This window comes from Salmo salar, chromosome ssa05 (assembly GCF_905237065.1).
Source record: "Salmo salar chromosome ssa05, Ssal_v3.1, whole genome shotgun sequence".
Classification (NCBI taxonomy): domain Eukaryota; kingdom Metazoa; phylum Chordata; class Actinopteri; order Salmoniformes; family Salmonidae; genus Salmo; species Salmo salar.
In genome coordinates, this window is record NC_059446.1 from 50,485,351 (window position 1) to 50,503,650 (window position 18,300).

An 18,300-nucleotide genomic window follows, 5' to 3' on the forward strand; every position below is an offset into this window, starting at 1 on the left:
AAAGTTATCAGACATTGCGCAAAACCACCACCAGAAGTAGTAGCAGCATACACACTTCATTAAAGTCCATTCAGAGAGGGGCAGAAGACCAGATGGTTTTCAGCAAGAGGGGATTGACCGGAGGTCTGAGGAACAGCAATGGGGTATTCTCTCGACGATGCTAGATGTGCCCTCCCCTCCATTTACTCTCATTTTGCGGGTATGTCTTCAGTGTTCTTTCCAATTGCAACTGCTAATTTAAATATCCAATTGAGTTACTTTTAAAGGAGTAATATCTGCATCCAGAGTTGTGAACTCAAGGTTTCTTCAAAACCATTTCCTTTTTCGATAGAATCTGACCCATGTAATTGTGGTATGGAGATGTCAAAGACAAGCTGACCTTTGACCTGCTGCCCCAGAAACGTCACAACCAAGGGGACCGAGGTGGTAGCTTGAACTAGGCAGAGCTAAATTTAAATGAGATATTATTTTCTTGACTAGAGAGTTGGACCAAAGCAGAAATTCCCTAGGTCCATCTTTAGTAATGTGTGTGTTGTCTTCCCAAGGCCGTGTGCCACCCTTCACATTTTTCAAGAGTTGCAGCATTAAGTAAATAACGGTGACAATGTTTTAGCACATTATACAGAGAAGCTCACATATGTTTCAAATGTGCTCCTAGTTACGGTGGTAATCTGAAAGGATCGCAGAACATCTGCAATGCAGCGGTTGCCGTATCACAAAGTGCAGCAAATTAGGTTTTATAAAAAGCTAAACATTAATTTCTTTCTGTCAAGCCCCATTCCCTCAAGATGACATAATTTAATCCGTTTATCCAGTATAAATAAAAGTAACTCCACCGAACAGTTTTGCTTGCCAAAGCCAAGCGGCGGTGGCAATGGCCACTACTTCACGCACTGTCCCTGAGCGTGTGTGTGCGAGCACACGGTTTGTACACTGAGGCATTTATCAGGATTAGATCTGCCAGTGCCTGGTCATTTTGCAGGTGGGTTGAGTTCTGCTGCTGTTTGAGGTGATGCTGTGTTTCATGTTCTAACAAGTATGACATGTCTTTTCCCAGGTCCCGGCCACAGACAGGAATGCCCTGAACTCCCTGTGGGGGAAGCTGGCCTCTGAGATCCTGATGCAGAACTGGGAGGCTGCGATGGAAGACCTCACCCGCCTGAGGGAGACTATCGATAACAACGTAAATGCCCCACTTCTCAGAATTTGACACTGCACTTGGATTCCCTTACATAGATTCGACTCCCTTATTGACCGCTTCGGGTTTCAGCAAAGCGCTGTTGCAGCTTGATGCCCCACCCCCTTTCAGTCCTGACTCCACTCCAGAGGATCTGCAAATGGAGCAGTTATGTGGATCTAGTTTAAAAAATAAATACAAATATTTATTGGATGGATAGCTGGGAAGGATGCAGGGGTGCGGGCTCTGGCTTGGAAGGAAAACGTTTGAAAGGGAACAGACCTCACGTTCTTAAAGTACTCTGAACTTTTTAATTGTCTTACAGTATACTGTATTGTCACCTCAATCAGAACTAGTAAATAATGACAACTCTCTCCTGTCCAGTCGGTGAGCTCCCCTCTCCAGTCTCTTCAGCAGAGGACCTGGCTGATCCACTGGTCCCTATTTGTCTTCTTTAACCACCCCAAAGGCAGAGACAACATCATTGAGCTCTTCCTGTATCAGCCACAGTAAGTATTTTCATCTCTGACACACTGGAGTTCTGTGAAACACTGTTGATTTATTTAGACCTGATGACTAACCCTCCTTAACATATTGCACTGGAGAAGCTGCCGTCTCTACAGTTTGAGGCGCAGTGTCTTGACTGATCCACACTAAACCCTTGAGTGACCCAAGAGGTGATTGTTAAAATGTGGCCTGCTGGCATCCTTGGTGGGGAGAATGGAAGAAAATTATCCTTGAAGAAGAGGCACAGTAGAAGGCTGAACCTTGGGCCCCAGGGTTTGCTGCTGGCCCAGGAGAGACCAAAAGTGGTTCAGCTGGCAGCCGCCTGGGTCAGGTCCTGCTAACTGTGGAGAAAGTAGACTCGTTTTTATTAGACTAACTTGATTTTGAAAAGGAAGCCATTTACTCTTAACTTTGGGAAGGGGGCTGCTTCAAAAACCTACTTGGGGTATTTTTTTAAGTGGTTTCAGTCCGTTTGTTTTTGTGTGGTCTATTTACTCTCGAAGCTGCAAGTTAGTCCATGTGTATTGCAGATCGGAAACTCAGCACTGCGTAAAATTTACACACAAACTATTATAATGCATCCCCCCATTATGATTGCTGGTTTGTGTAATTGAACCGATTGTAGTCAACTGAAGGTATGACATGCCACCACAACATAGCAGATAGGGGTGTCTGGTTCTCTGAGTTTTACTTAGTTTTTAATTTAATGAAGGAAAGGCTGCCCAATAATTAGTCATGAGAAATTCACACAAACATCTGTTTGGACAAACTTGAGGGAGTGTTGTGTGCGTTGCAATTTCAGTCAAGAAACCACTTAATTCCACAGTGAGGCTTGGCCTCATTCCCTCACCCCTTGACCATTACTTCCTTTGGCCAAAGTTGGTGACCAGTGGCTAGGCCTTAGTTTAATGTTTGACCTCTGTTACCCACGTTCAGCAAAAGTTGCATCAGGCCTTCCTAGTTTGTTATTGAAAACCTCTACTGAGTTCAAGGGTACTCATGGTGAGAATATTGTCACGCGGTGATCTATGATGTAGGTGCAAAGGGGGAAAATTAATGCTATCCAAGCACTCGCAGTTGGTTTACATTGTTCTATCATTCTCAGATGGTCAATGAAATCTCTCCCTCTACCCCTCATCTCCACCCTCCTATCCTGTCTCTCTCCTCGTTATTCACGCTCTCTCACACGCACTGGAAATCGTTTTGATTTTGAAACTCTAATTCCTGGTTCAATTCTTTTGAAGCGTTCTCTGCAACCAGTACAGCGTTGTTGCCTCAAACTCCAAAATGATTAGGTCCCTTAAGTGGGGTATGGTGAATGTTACATTTCTCTTTTTCCTCGCAGCTAGTCCCAGATTGAAGACCTGCCAAGATGCACGCATTTTGCATACCAACTATGCAATTCTCTGTCTATGTACGAGATCCAAGTTAAAAGTACGCAGAAATGATTCTGCGTACTTTTAACTTGGATCTCGTACAGAGAATCGCGTAGTTGGTACGCAAAGTGTGGTGTGTGTGTATATATGTGTGTGTGTGTGTGTGTGTGTGTGTGTGTGTGTGTGTGTGTGTGTATATATATATGTATGTATATCTCTATCTCTATATATCCAACGTGTTAATCTAACATCCCGGTTCTCGAGCTGCAAACACACAGACATGTACCGAGTTTGTGTCAACGGACATGTAGATTAATATTCGACGTAGCTACCCCGTGTCTGCCCCTCCTGTTGTGATGCGGACTTTTTTGACTGTCAGCTGTAGGTTAACACATCCCTTTTCGACTCCGTGTGTTGTGGAAAGGTAAACCCTAATTGTTTCAAGCTAACGCTAGCGACATAGTTCAGTGGGTTCTAAAGTGCCAGCAGTTCACTCGCTTTTGCTCGTGAAAGAAATGAAATGCAAATACGAAAAATAACTGGTCGCATTTGTGAGAGTGTGATTATACTTTTCATTCTGCGTCTCGTTAGTTGTATTTTCCACGTAACATTACGAGGATCACGCAACCTGATGCACTGTAATTAGTATCCACGTCACAAAAAGCATTACAAAAGTTTTATCAAAAAGAAATATATCTTGGCATTAAATGGAGTGGGAAGTTTAGAAGACTGCGCAATGAAGAATAAGTGTCCGGTATTAGCTATATAGGAAATGCTTCTAAAATGAGTTTGCACTAGATTTGAGATTTTATCCATTTTGAAAATGTGAAATGTATGCACTGCTAATTAGATCTTGTTGGTGACTTTTACCATATGTGTAATGCTGTCAAAGTATTCCAACCTTTTTATAGACTTGAGTTGGTACAATTCTATAATTGCAATCAGACTCCAACTGCACACACAAGCTTGCGGGGGCCCAATTCGGCACAAGTTGAATCTCCCAATTTGCCGCGCTCGTCTGGTAGTCTAAAAAGTTGGACAGGGTTGGCAGGTCTGGTATTGCTTGCTATTGGAGACCCCCTGGAGAGAGTAGGCGTATGTTCATCGGGAACAGAGCATGGAGTGTTGTGGTCTGCCACTAAGTCCGACAACTACAAAAGGAGAGGCAAGGGGGCTTCTCCTACCAGGTGGATGATCGCTCACGGCCTAGCCCACCTGCTCACTGCTGATTTTAGACCCCAACATCATAAGTGCCACAGGCCCACTTGTCCCTGTAATTGTTTCAACTAATTAAACAGTCGTCTGCGGTGTTCCCTCCTTGCTCTGAAAAACATGTTTCTCTGTCCTAATCTATCAGAGTGAAGGAGCCGGAAGTGGCAGGGAAACCCCACTTCCTCTTGAAATTTAATTTGGTCAGTGGATTGAATGGGTGGGGGGGGGGGTCAATGATAGCTGTTCAGATATGGATGAAGAGATGTTATACAATTAACACAAGTCAAACTCCTTTTGACAAGAGGTTGTAAGTGTGCAAGTTTTTTTTTTTTTTTTACAGAAGCGTGTTGGGAAAGGACTTGCATCACTGTCTGCAGAGTAAGAATGTTGTCTAAGGTTCTAATTGGCTTCTAACAAGGCCCTCTCTCGTGCTCAGCCCTTAGCAAGTTGACCTGTGGCTGAAAAACAAGGCCCTGAAGGATAGGGTTTCAGCTACTGGGCAGATCCCCTGCTCAGTGATCTGTCTACTGCGGAGGCCAGGGTTTCCTTTCCTCCCCTCTGCTTATACAGGGGGTAGTGAAAAGGAGTGCTTAAACCTATGTCATGCAGAGAATGCGCTATTACAACGCACATATCTGTTTGGTCTAAGGTCAGAAGTCCTAAATGCCATGGGCCTAATTTGCTTAGTTACTTGCGTACCAAAAATAGACCTTTATGCCCTTAAACCTATGGATTCACCAACACAGTTTATCAACTTCGTATAGCCTTCACCTCCATAAATATCAACTCGCTTTTTTTTTTACCATGTAGTTCCTCCAGTCCTTAAAACCCCTGATTATTTGTTCTTGTCATGACCTTTTTGTTTTGTCATTTCAGGTACCTCAATGCCATTCAAACCATGTGCCCACACATCCTGCGTTACCTGACCACTGCTGTCATCACAAACAAAGACGTTCGCAAGCGGCGGCAGGTCCTGAAAGATCTGGTCAAGGTCATACAGCAGGTGTGTGTGTGTGTGTGTGTGTGTGTGTAATATATACATCTCAACATATTCCTTACCCCAATTTCTCAACACATTTCCTATCACAGTACCATGTTTGTCAACCTTAGTCAGTGTAGGATTGGTCATTTTCACACAAGATGTCACCAACTATTAGGGAAAGAGGTTGTACAACTGAAAAGTCTTCTGCATTTAACCCAACCCCATTAAAGACCAGAATCCACACATCTATGAGCAGTGTAAGGCCCTGGCTGTTAAACATGCTGTTCTTCGAGTATACTGTATCAGAGCTCTGGTCCTGGCTAGAGGTCTTGAACCCATTACGTTTGATGAATGGCAGCAGACGGTCTGATTGTAGAGTACCGATTTCTTCCCAAACCCAACATCGGTAGCTTCTTCAGAGATCAATGGCTCTGAAAGCGAAATAAGCGCCGTCTCTGTGGGCTCTGTGTAATCACTAAAACATGTGCTCTATGCTTGTTCCGTCTTTTGGGTCTTCTTGGGTCTCTCCCTACTAGCATTGGTTTGGAATTGTTTAGGGGACTTTTTGAATCTGCTTTTATTCATTGCCTTGTAAATTCTACTATTTGGTTAGCCATGGTTCTCCACATTTGACTTTTGTTTTTAGTAATGGGTTGGAGGCATGCTGCCCTGCCTGTCGAACCTGTGCTATGTCCACTGCTGAAAAATAAAGAGCTAGCACACACAGGCATGTGCAAATTGTTAGAAATCTTCTTTTCCATTTCCAGGAGTCCTACACCTACAAAGATCCAATCACAGAGTTTGTGGAGTGCCTGTATGTGAACTTTGACTTTGACAGCGCTCAGAAGAAACTGAGAGAGTGTGAGTCGGTAAGTCCCAGCTGCCACCCCCCACCCCACACGCACGCACCGACCCATCAATGTGCAATAGATTGAGTCATTTATCCTTTTCAGAATGGTTGTTCTGTGTCCCGCTCTCTATATATTCCTTGATTTGGATTGGCCAACCAGCCCTTCTAACGTTCCCATGTAGCTAGCACAGAAGTAAACACCATTAGTGATCATGCAAGATTGGCCAACCTTTCACACTTTCTCATAGCGTTGGGCTTTTTTTAAATTAATTTTTAAACATGGGTTTATACATATTGTCCGATGGTAGAATTGCATTAGGTCACTTGGGTGATACAGAAGTCCTCTGGGAAACCCTATGACTCATTGGTCTGGCTAGATTTTTATGGTGGCCTGTAATTGTCCATCAGCCTGGTAGTTAACAGTAAAAGCTTTATAAGCAAAGGTCTATGCAGAGGCGTTCAGACACTCGAGATGTGTGTCATAAACAGCCATTGAGATAATTTATTTCCGTTTTGGTGTGTAATGGCTTGATGTGTACTACCATTGAAGTAACTAGTGCATCAGCTAAAAATAAAGGCTGCACTTTACTTCCAGCAATGCCTTTGTCCATCTAGGCCTAGTTCTCAGTGACAAAAATTAGGTAGTAATATCGAGCCAGCTGTTCGTCAGAGGTGTTGGCTCGCGGTGGACTGTGAAGATGACATTTTTTCAAAATGTACAAAAACAACTCTGGGCAACGCCAACCGCCACTTTGTGATGGGTCAAATTAAATGTTGGGAGGGTTACCGGTGGTTGCTGCCTTGGCTGCTTCTAGCAGAACTCTTCACTAGTGCAGACTGTAGTAGGTGGTGAACATCTCTGCATACCAATCTGAACTACTGACCTTTCTCTGGTTTATGTTCACACAAACAGTTTCCATAATGATTGTTAGTGTTCTTTTATGCTAGCTAGTTATTTGCCACTAGCTTTAGCTAGCTAACAAATACAGTTAATTTCTAAGAGTTACATGCTGACTGCTCGTTCGTGTGCCATCACGCACATGTTGATAAAGGGTAAATTGAGTTTGTTTCTAGTAATCGCTCCTCCTTAATGCTGCTTCTTCTTTGGACTTTATATTGCGGTTGGCAACCAACTTTGATTGAATAACGTATGTGTACATTTATTTTGCACAGCTCGCGATGCGAGTGGTGTGGTCAGCATGTTAGTTTAACAAAACCTAACAAGTCTGGTCACTTAAGTTGATTTGTTTATTGCAAGAAATTATTAAATACCATGTCATAGAAAAGTTGGCTGCTTAGCTAGCTAGTAGTACTGTCACAAATCAACTCTGACCAACAGAAACTAACGCATAACACCAATCGTTCACAACGCCATCTACTGGATTGGAGTGTCCCAGACACAAAATCAACTTGGAAGCTGTGTGCGCACGCATATGCATGCATGCACACTGAACAAAAATATAAACTCAACAATTTCAACGATTTTACTGAGTTAAAGTTCATATAAGGAAATTGAAATACATTCATTAGGCCCGTTTTATCTATGGCTTTCACATGGGTGGGCCTGGGAGGGTATAGGCCACCCAATTGGGAGCCAAGCCAATCAGAATTTGTTTATCCCCACAAGGGCTTTATTACAGACAAACAATCCTCAGTTTTATCAGCTGTCTGGGTGTCTGGTCTCAGATGATCCCGCAGGTGAAGAAACCAGAAGTGGAGGCCCTGGGCTTGCGTGGTTACACGTGGTCTGCGGTTGTGAGGCTGGTTGGACGTACTGCCAAATTCTATAAAATGTTGCTGGAGGGGGCTTATGGTAGAGAAATTAAAATTAAATTCTCTGGTAACAGCTTTGGGGGACATTTAGCAATCGCTAAATGACGTACAACCAACAATATTGGAACTGTATCCCGTTTCAGCGAAGACTTTACACATGCCCTCAATCACCAAGCTCGTTGAACACTGTGGACACTGTATTAACTAACCTCCAGACGAGCTTCAATGCCATACAACTCTCCTTCGGTGGCCTCCAACTGCTCTTAAACGCAGGTAAAACTAAATGCATGCTATTCAATCGATCACTGCCCGCACCTGCTCGCCCGTCCAGCATCACTACTCTGGACGGCTCTGACTTAGAATACGTGGACAACTACAAATACCTAGGTGTCTGGCTAGACTGTAAACTCTCCTTCCAGACTCACATTAAGCATCTCCAATCCAAAATTAAATCTAGAATCGGCTTCCTATATCGCAACAAAGCATCCTTCACTCATGCTGCTAAACACACCCTCGTAAAACTGACCATCCTACCGATCCTCGACTTTGATGTCATCTATAAAATAGCCTCCAACACTCTACTCAACAAATTGGATGCAGTCTATCACAGTGCCATCCGTTTTGTCACCAAAGCCCCATACACTACCCACCATTGCGACCTGTACGCTCTCGTTGGTTGGCACTTGCTTCATACTCGTCGCCAAACCCACTGGCTACAGGTTATCTACAAGTCTCTGCTAGGTAAAGCACCGCCATAGCTCAGCTCACTGGTCACCATAGCAGCACCCACTCGTAGCACGTGCTCTAGCAGGTATATCTCATTGGTCACCCCCAAAGCCAATTCCTCCTTTGGTCGTCTTCCCTTCTCGTTCTCTGCTGCCAATGACTGGAACCAACTGCAAAAATCTCTGAAGCTGGAGACTCGTATCTCGCTCACTAGCTTTAAGTACCAGCTGTCAGAGCAGCTCACAGATCACTGCACCTGTACATAGATGGGCTGTTTACAGATGGGCTATCTACCTACCTCATCCCCATACTGTATTTATTTTATTTATTTATCTTGCTCCTTTGCACCCCAGTATCTCTACTTGCACATTAATCTACCATTCCAGTTTTTTTTAATTGCTATATTGTAATTACTTCGCCACCATGGCCTATTTATTGCCTTAACTTCTTGGGGCTATGTGGGACGCTAGCGTGCCACCCGTGGTGCACCCTATCAACAGCAGGTGCATTTCAAGAGCGGCAAATTTGAAACCAAATAAATGTCAAAATTCAAATTTTTCAAACATACAACTATCTTACACCCTTTGAAAGATAAACATCTCCTTAATCTAACCACGTTGTCCGATTTCAAAAAGGTTTTACGGCGAAAGCATAAAGTTAGATTATGTTAGGAGAGTACATTGACAATAGCTGTGTAATGTTTTGTCAATTCAAAGACAGGGTCACCAAAACCATAAAACCAGCTAAAATGATGCACTAACCTTTTACAATCTCCATCAGATGACACTCCTAGGACATTATGTTAGACAATGCATGCATTTTTAGTTCTATCAAGTTCATATTTATATCCAAAAACAGCGTTTTACTATGGCATTGATGTTGAGGAAATCGTTTCCCTCCAATAACCGGCAGTCAAGTCAGCACCACAAATTAAATAATTAAAATTAGAAAACATTGGTAAAATATTATATTGTCATTTAAAGAATTATAGATTTACATCTCTTGAACGCAATCAACTTGCCAGATTTAAAAATAACCTTACTGGGAAATCACACTTTGCAATAATCTGAGCACTGCGCCCAGAAAAATATGCTTTGCTATACAGACAAACGGCCATGTTGGAGAGATCGAAAATACTATGTAAATAATCAATTACCTTTGATTCTCTTCATCAGATGTCACTTCCAGGTATCACAGGTCCATAACGAATGTAGTTTTGTTCAAAAAAGCTCATCATTTATATCCAAAAAGATCCGTGTTGTTAGCACATGATCTAAGCCAGCCGGACTTCTCGTCATGAACGAGGGGAAAAAATATATTTACGTTCGTTCAAACATGTCAAACGTTGTATAGCATAAATCATTAGGGCCTTTTTTAACCAGAACATGAATAATATTCAAGGTGGACGAATGCATTCTCTTTTAAAACGTTTTGGAACGAGGGTACCCAACATGACCTCGCGCCAGAGTCTAATCGGCCATCACCGTTCCAAGGCTCTTGTTCGGTCAGATCTCATAGTAGAAGATTCAAAACACTTTGTAAAGGCTGGTGACATCTAGTGGAAGCAATAGGAAGTGCCAAAACATTAATCAGCCCCTGTGTTTCAATGGCATAGGCTTAAAGGTAATTCAACACATCAGGTATCCACTTCCTGTCAGAAAATGTCTCAGGGTTTTGCCTGCCAAATGAGTTCTGTTATACTCACAGACACCATTCAAACAGTTTTAGAAACTTTAGGGTGTTTTCTATCCATATATAATAAGTATATGCATATTCTAGTTACTGGGTAGGATTATTAACCAGATTAAATCGGGTACGTTTTTTTATCCAGCCGTGAAAATACTGCCCGCTAGCCCCAACAGGTTAACTTACCTCATTTGCACTTACTGTATAGACTTTTTGTTTTCTTTTGTTCTACTGTGTTATTGACTGTTTTGTTTATTCCATGTGTAACTCTTATGTGTCAAATTGCTACACTATCTTGGCCAGGTCGCAGTTGCAAATGAGAACTTGTTCTCAACTAGCCTACCTGGTTAAATAAAGGTAAAATAAATTAAAAACTCGCACACTTTTTTAAAGAGCCCTCTAGGTTGGTCTCGACTTCGCAGCTTGGGGTCTTGTTTAGAGACTTCATGTGGTTGGAGCAGACGCTGCTCCCTGTTACTCCTCAGGTTGGACACCAGTTCTCCGTGAAGTGCTTTAGCAGCATTGCCTTGGGAGTAGTGTCCTGTCAGTCTTCTCAGAGCAGGCCCAGCACACACACAAGCACCTTTTTCACACATGAGTTCCAAATATCTCAACAACAACAACAACAAATTATATGCGCATGTCGTCAGAATGCACTGATTTGTTATTCAACAGGACAGTTAACCCCCACTGCCTTTAAACCAAGGCATGCTGCCTGCTAATTATCTATAGGCTATGGTTAAACTTGTCATTTGCAAATTATTTTCTAACAGTTTGAATTAGTGTGTAAATGAATTCACACGAGGCAGCCCATTTCACTGTTGCGCACAATTTGAGGCTTTACGGAGTCAGACAAATTTCTCTTCGAGAGCCCAAGCACTTCCCCAGTGTTTCCCCAGATCAAGTATGAAGACATTGCGCATCTCTAGTTAGAACAGGCCTTGCACGGCCTCCCGAGTAGCGCAGTGGTCTAAGGCACTGCGGCGCTTGAGGAGTCACTACAGACCCGGGTTCGATCCCATGCTGTCACAACTGTCATTGACTGGGAGACCCATAAGCTGGCACACAATTGGCTGAGTTTCGTCCGGGTTAGGCTAGGGTTTGGCCGGCCGGGATTTCCTTGTCACTCTCTAGTGACTTGTTGTGGTTGTCCGGGTGCCTGCAAGATGACATTGTTGCCAGCGGGACAGTGTTTCCTCCTACACATTGGTGCGACTGGCTTCCTGGCTAAGCTAGCAGTTTATCAAAAAGCAGTGTGGCTTGGCAGGGTCTTGTTTCGGAGGACGCATGTCTCTCGACCTTCGTCCGTAGGGGAGTTGCAGCGATTGGACAAGACTGTAACTACCAATTAGGGAGAAAAAGAGGTAAAATAGACCAGGCCCCCCCCCGGCACTTTTTCTGGTTGTCCTATGCATTACCTTCATTGTTTTCCTTACCAATAATAACTTTGGACATGTGTGCCTTCCTATCAAAGTAAGTGCCTTATGTTCTGTATATCGTCTTGTCGTTTCTACTGTAGCATACTGTATGTATGGAGCCTCGTGTTCACATGTTTTCAAGTACTGGTGTCAAATCATGCATTCCGATTCTTGCAAAACATATTCCAAGTCACCAGACTTCCCAGTTGTTTTGGATGCGGTATCAGATTGTAACTATGGTACCTCAGGGTTGCCAGCTCAGATACCCCTTTCCAGGACTTGAATTTTAATTTAACATCTAAACTTCTCTCTCCCCCCCCCCCCAGCTAAAGTTAGGCTTGGCGGTAGGCTTGTTTTTGGTGATCTATTTGCTTTAGGATTTGTCAAAAGGTAAAAAGTAATGTGCTTCGGTTCTTGAATACACTGTAACAAGTACATAGAAGATTTGTAATATGCTAAAAAAGTGGCCAAACTAAGTTTTTCATGCAATGGGCACAGCCATATTTGGCTAATTTTATTTGTCTTACATTGAATGGGATTAGGGAGTTTTCGCTTGTCAAATATAAACATATATATATATATATATATGGCTGCCATCAAAGAATTTAGCTGCTGTTAGCTAGCTGATGGCATCTTGTTTTCAAACCATATTTAATTTCTCCTTTGTACCCCCCACTGAGCACATTTTAAACAAGTCTAGCTGTTAGGTTATTTTTTATTTTATTTTGCGAAATCTGTTATTTAGACTGATTTTATGGAATGAGATTGGATGTGTTCTGTGTGATGTTTGGATGATGACGTTAGCATTTCTTACAATAAAAGGTGAAATTGAGGAATACGGTTGAAGACCTTTATTTCCCATCAGTACATACCATTGTTTAGATGCTTTTCAGACAATGTTTTAGCATCATATGTCCAGTTGCTACTGTTCCAATCACATTTTTGCGACGGTTTGCCGCAGGGACCGCTCAACAATTATCACAAATGTGATCGTACACGCCAAAGGGTTAATCGGAGCGCGCTCCGTTCACACGCAGGACCACTTGTCTGTCGAGGTGGGTAGCTATGCAACAGTTAAGCTGCTGCAATCCACCTTTAACCTCTCTAGGCTAGAGACCAACATCCAGTGAAAGTGTAGGGCGCCAATTTCAAACTACAGAATTGTAAATATTTAACATTCTTGAAAATACACATGCAACATGTCAAAATAAAGCTTAACTTCTTGTTAATCCAGCCAAGGTGTCAGATTTCAAAAAGGCTTTACGGCGAAAGCATACCATGCGATTATCTGAGGACAGCACCCCATCAAACACATGACAATCATATTTCAACCCGCCAGGTGCAACACACAACTCAGAAATAATGATATAATTCATGCCTTACCTTTGAAGATCTTATTCTGTTGGCACTCCAAAATGTCCCATAAACATTACAAATGGTCCTTTTTGTTCGATAATGTCATTTTTTTTTACATCCATAACTCGGTCTTATAGCTGAGTCTATAAGTCGCATCAGTCAATAATCCACTCAGTTTCCCTCCGTCAAAATGAATCCCAAACGTTACTAATAAATTTTTCCAAACAAGTCAAACAACATTTATAATCAATCCTTAGGTATCCTAATATGCAAATAAACGCTAAAATTTAAAACGGAGAATCGTTGTCTTTACCGGAGATGAACAACAAAACGCGCTTTCCTCCACGCGCTTGGAATCACTAAAGCCAAAATGGGAGCCACCTAGAAAAACTACAATTTCCAGGCCATTTTCTCTAAAAACCAGCCTGAAACTCTTTCTGAAGACTTGACGTCTAGTGGAAGCCCTAGGAACTGCACTTTGGGAGGACTTGGGCTTATTATTAAACATCTGACTCCATATGCTCTTATTCTCTCCCCATTCACAGTAGAAGCATGAAACAATGTTCTAAAGACTTGACATCTAGTGGAAGCCTTAGGAAGTGCAATATGACCCCATAGACACTGTATACTGGATAGGGAATCACTTGAAAAACTACAAACCTCAGATTTCCACACTTCCTGGCAGGATTTTGTCTCAGGTTTTTGCCTGCCATATGAGTTCTGTTATACTCACAGACATCGTTCAAACAGTTTTAGAAACTTCAGTGTTTTCTATCCAAATCTACTAATAATATGCATATCCTACCTTCTGGGCCTGAGTAGCAGGCAGTTTACTACGGGCACGCTTTTCATCCGGATGTCAAAATACTGCCCCCTACCCAGATGAAGTTAAGTGTGATGGGTCTGCGAACATTTTCATGAAATGGGCTCATTTGAAAGCAATAAAGGCAGGGGGATTTTGTAGACGGAGACACATGCCACGAAAAAGAACATCAGTCAATTTTGTGGAGTGACGGTTGAGCAGTAAAAAGATATTCCATTTGGATGAGCATGTGTAATGCATCAGTTTGGTGTCATTGAGGAGAACAAAAGGGCTACATTACTCTGGGTGATACCCAACTGATTGCTGTAATAGTCAATAGTCATAGCCTACCTCAAGTTTAGCTCATCAGATTAGGCATAAGAGGCCACTTCTAGCCCTTTCAAAACTTGTTTGGGGATCTTGGGCCGAATCCCAGATGACAGTGATTAGGACACTTAGCTGTTCAAAGTTTATCATGCATAGATAAGCATTGTCATAGCTGAAATGTGGAGTTGCCTGATAGTGCCATGTAATTGGGTTTTCTTCAAGCAGAAATGGAGGGTGAAAACAGTTGTCTAAGCTTTAGGCAAACAGAGTTTTGAGTTCTTGGAGAACTTATGAAGACTGAGGTCTGTCTGTGATGTGAACTAGTACTCATGACAGTAGGAACGCAGTAATGACCACAAAGGAATGTATGCTTTTTGAAGCAACGTTTGAATGCACAATGGTGTCATGAACACTTAAAGTAGATCTGTCTTACTGCTATTTTATGGCGGCGTAAACGTTTCAATTTTTCTGTAGCTAGACCTGGAGTGCCCTTAACCCATGTGTTCTAATGTTGGGCAGAGGGTGTTCTTGCCCCTATGGTGGCTGTAGAACCCCTGAGAGTGTGGTGTATAAATTGGTTTCTCCCGCACTGCACAATTGACACTGCACCCTTGGGCACAGATGAACGGTGATAAGTCATTCTTGGCTCCATTCTTGTCTCCTGTTTTCATGTGGAGGCAGCTGAATTAAAAGATTTGTGGTCGATTTTGGAGCACCCCGTGTGGCCTGGGATTACTTTTTTGCAGATGTGGGTTTCTCCTTAAGACTTTTGCCAAAGTAAATCGCTTGGCAACTTAAATGTGGCTAGAGCAAGACCCCCACCCCCCTATACTCTGCATGTATGGAGAATTTCTTTTGACAGTGACTTGGGTTTTCCCACAATTTTAAATTGGGCCTTCAATCACAAATAAGGACTGCAAGGGGGAAACCTGTTGCTGCTGCACTTTTATGGCTCTCCTGGGCCACTCAGTCAGAACCCAATTTTGATTGCAGTAATGAGTTTACGAATTAGCGTACCTGTCATTTAACTCTGTCCTCATTTAACTGCTTTACTTTCCTGAAACCCTGCAGTGGTATTTTATAGAAATGCATACACAGACAAATACTCACTAATATTTGTGTTACTGTTAACTTTTTTCCCCTCCATCTCTTCCAGGTGCTTGTGAATGACTTCTTCCTGGTGGCTTGCCTGGAGGACTTCATTGAGAATGCCCGTCTGTTCATCTTTGAGACTTTCTGCAGGATCCACCAGTGCATCAGCATCAGGTGAGACCACGGGAGTGACGTAAAGCACTAGTTGGGCAACTGACAGGAAGGAAATGTGCTGCAGGACCTAAGTATGGTGAACATTGCAAGAGATCAGTCTTTGCTAGACCGTTGTTCGCCATCACTGTCCAAATGCTACAGTGGTCAGCTCAGACTAGCTAAAGACATACACAGGAAGGTCATCACCAGCCAATGAGCTTGCTAAGCAGACCAACTGCAGGAAGAGGGTGGATATGTGCAGTGATTACAGGAATGCCCCCCCCCCCCCCACAGATAAGTGTTTATTGCCCCCTTCCCCAGTCAAATACTCACATCTCCACATACACATTTTAGGGATTAGGCAATGGAGCTTTAACTGCTTCCTGGTTGTTCTGCTCACTAAACTTTTAAAGACCACCTGAGTGAGAGACCAAACCAGGGACAAGTTTCTCTAAGGAAGAGGTCAAGGTTTAGATGGGCCTTGATGGCTTCAGAGTATGCTGGGGAGATCACATTCTGCAGGGAGTTAAGGCCGAGGTGAACTCCCCGTGAGGAAACGGGATCATGTTTGTCTTTGTCTCGGATCTGAGTCTGGTTTGACTGACATGTGCCCTCCACTTGATGGAATTGCCAAACAAACACTATCCGTACCCCTCTGCGGCAATCACAAATCTCTGGGGTTACATTTTGAAACGGATAATTTAAAGAAATTGTAGTGAGTGTCAGGACTAGGGTGTTCAGACACTAACTGTGAGTTTGTCCACCTACACTGTTTCCCGACTGACTGTTTTGTACTAAACTTTTAAAGACCACCTGAGTGAGAGACCAAACCAGGGACAAGTTTCTCTCAGGAAGAGGTCAGGGTTTAGATGGGCCTTGATGGCTTTAGATTTTGCCAGCTGCTGATGCAGGGGACAGGAACCGCGTAGCTCCACTTCTGAGTCGTGCTGGGTCAGGGCGGCCGGTGTTCGGCGGGTTCTTCTTTTCACTCTCTTCCCAAGCCTTGTCACATCCACTACAATAAATTTGGATAGTCCTCAAAACAATACATTTAGTCAATGCTAATTATGGTGAGCATTAGGGGGGAAAGATAATGGTCCACAATTAAGGATTTGGCTGCCTCTTGTACATCAATTCTAGAAAATAACGAATGTATAGCTATACAGATTAGGTGCACTCTAGTCTGATATACTACTTTTCTATTTTTTACCTCAATGCTTTTAGTCTACACTGAACATTTCTACTTGTGGAAATGCATTTAGAAAGATATCATAGTAACTGTACTAAGGCAAAAATGGTTAGACTCAAACTTTGAATGGAATATTTGGAATTTGCTGTCATGGACATTGAATGGAAAGGGTGAATGAATTGTAACTTGACAAATTATTGCACTGCCTGTTATACAGAGCTGTGGGGGTCTGTAGTCAAGGTTAAACCATGGAACACGATAGGGCTCTGTCAATCTCCAGATTGTCTGGAATTGATTAGGAGTCCCAGCTTTTTTTTTGGCCGACTTGCTGCAATTGGATACATTTACTTGTTAAAGACCACAAAGGTTAGTGGTAACAGTAGGAAGTTGAAATGTGACGTTTCTAAAAAATAAATAAATAAAAAAAGTAGGTAACAAGCTGAGTTGAGGTACAAACACAGCGGCGATCGGCAGTGTCAGGGATTCCCGTGTTTATTTAAAGCCGTTGTGATGACGATGGACAGAACACGTAGTTTATTTTTGACAAGCGCTCAAATTCCATGTCATTAGTCGGCTACCTAGAAGCTCTCTGCATCCAAGCATGGATTCAAATGAATCTGATGCCTGTTTTTAATGAGGACATTTTTACAGCTGTTGGCTATGAAGGTTTCACAGATATTTAGCTTGCTTTTTTAGCCCACGGCATGGGACAAAAGTAGACCAGAAGTGTGGGTAATTTAGTTACTTTATGCAGAGAGGCTCATGTAAAAAAGGAGGCAGTGAAAATGTGACCCCACGATTTGATCTTATGCTCCGTAATTGCATCCACATATCCTTTTGTCTAGACTTTGGTATGTTTTTACAATTTGGTTTCAATTTTTTGGATTCACAAACTTAATATTACAACATTTGACTTTCTTTGAATGTTGATAGCCAGTCATATTTCATTGACCCCAATTGGTACACTGTCCCGTGACTTTGTCAGTACGTACATAAGACAGTCTGTAACCCGACATTGAACTGTGGCACATGGAAAGGTAGTGGACGTCTTTTCCCATCACTCAAAATGTTTTCCTAACACTTAAGTTCTCTGATAGTTGGAGTAGTATTGTTGTGTACTTGGATGTAAAATGGAAGATCTTTCCACTTCACAATTGAGTCATTAGAAAGACCACACGGTCATTTTCCGTTTTCCCGAAAAATCTAGCCGAAAGTGGGGGTCGTTCCAAATGGCTCGGATTTTCTTAATGCTATCATATGGTAGTGTTTAACAATGCATTCGTCTGAGCCCAGCCACTTTAAGAAGGGGGCACTTCTATGGGAGTTTTCCCTCTAACACAGTTATCCGCCCCCCCACGCCTAACCTCTCTCCCCGAGTGTGAGGGTGGATGAGAGACTCACGGGAGTCTGTCCGTCTCCCCAGCCCCAGCCTGAAATTGAACGCTGAGAAGCCAGAGTGAATAAGAGGTTGAAATGAAAGCGAGCCCCCCCCCAAGGAACAGGGCTATGGCTGTGTAAAACAAAACCAGTCAAGAAGGCTGTCTAGTTGGCTTAAGGGCCAAGGGATATGTCTATAGTTTGTAGGTCTGACCTCCCCTTCCATTCATATCCCCTTCCCCATCTTCTGAAGTTCCAGGTTAAGATAAAAGTTAAGACATGATCCATGAATGCTCT

At 42.8% G+C, this 18,300-nt stretch overlaps 1 protein-coding gene across 1 annotated transcript in view; it reads left to right on the forward strand.

The window, feature by feature from the left end:
• Positions 1–18,300, forward strand: part of LOC106605059 (eukaryotic translation initiation factor 3 subunit E-like) — a 42,673-nt gene that overhangs the window by 19,217 nt on the left and 5,156 nt on the right. Inside the window, exons 6-10 of the mRNA XM_014200316.2 lie at positions 1,058–1,183; positions 1,562–1,686; positions 5,149–5,275; positions 6,022–6,123; positions 15,349–15,458. Coding sequence (XP_014055791.1) covers positions 1,058–1,183; positions 1,562–1,686; positions 5,149–5,275; positions 6,022–6,123; positions 15,349–15,458 — 590 coding nt within the window. The remainder of the gene's footprint in view (positions 1–1,057; positions 1,184–1,561; positions 1,687–5,148; positions 5,276–6,021; positions 6,124–15,348; positions 15,459–18,300) is intronic.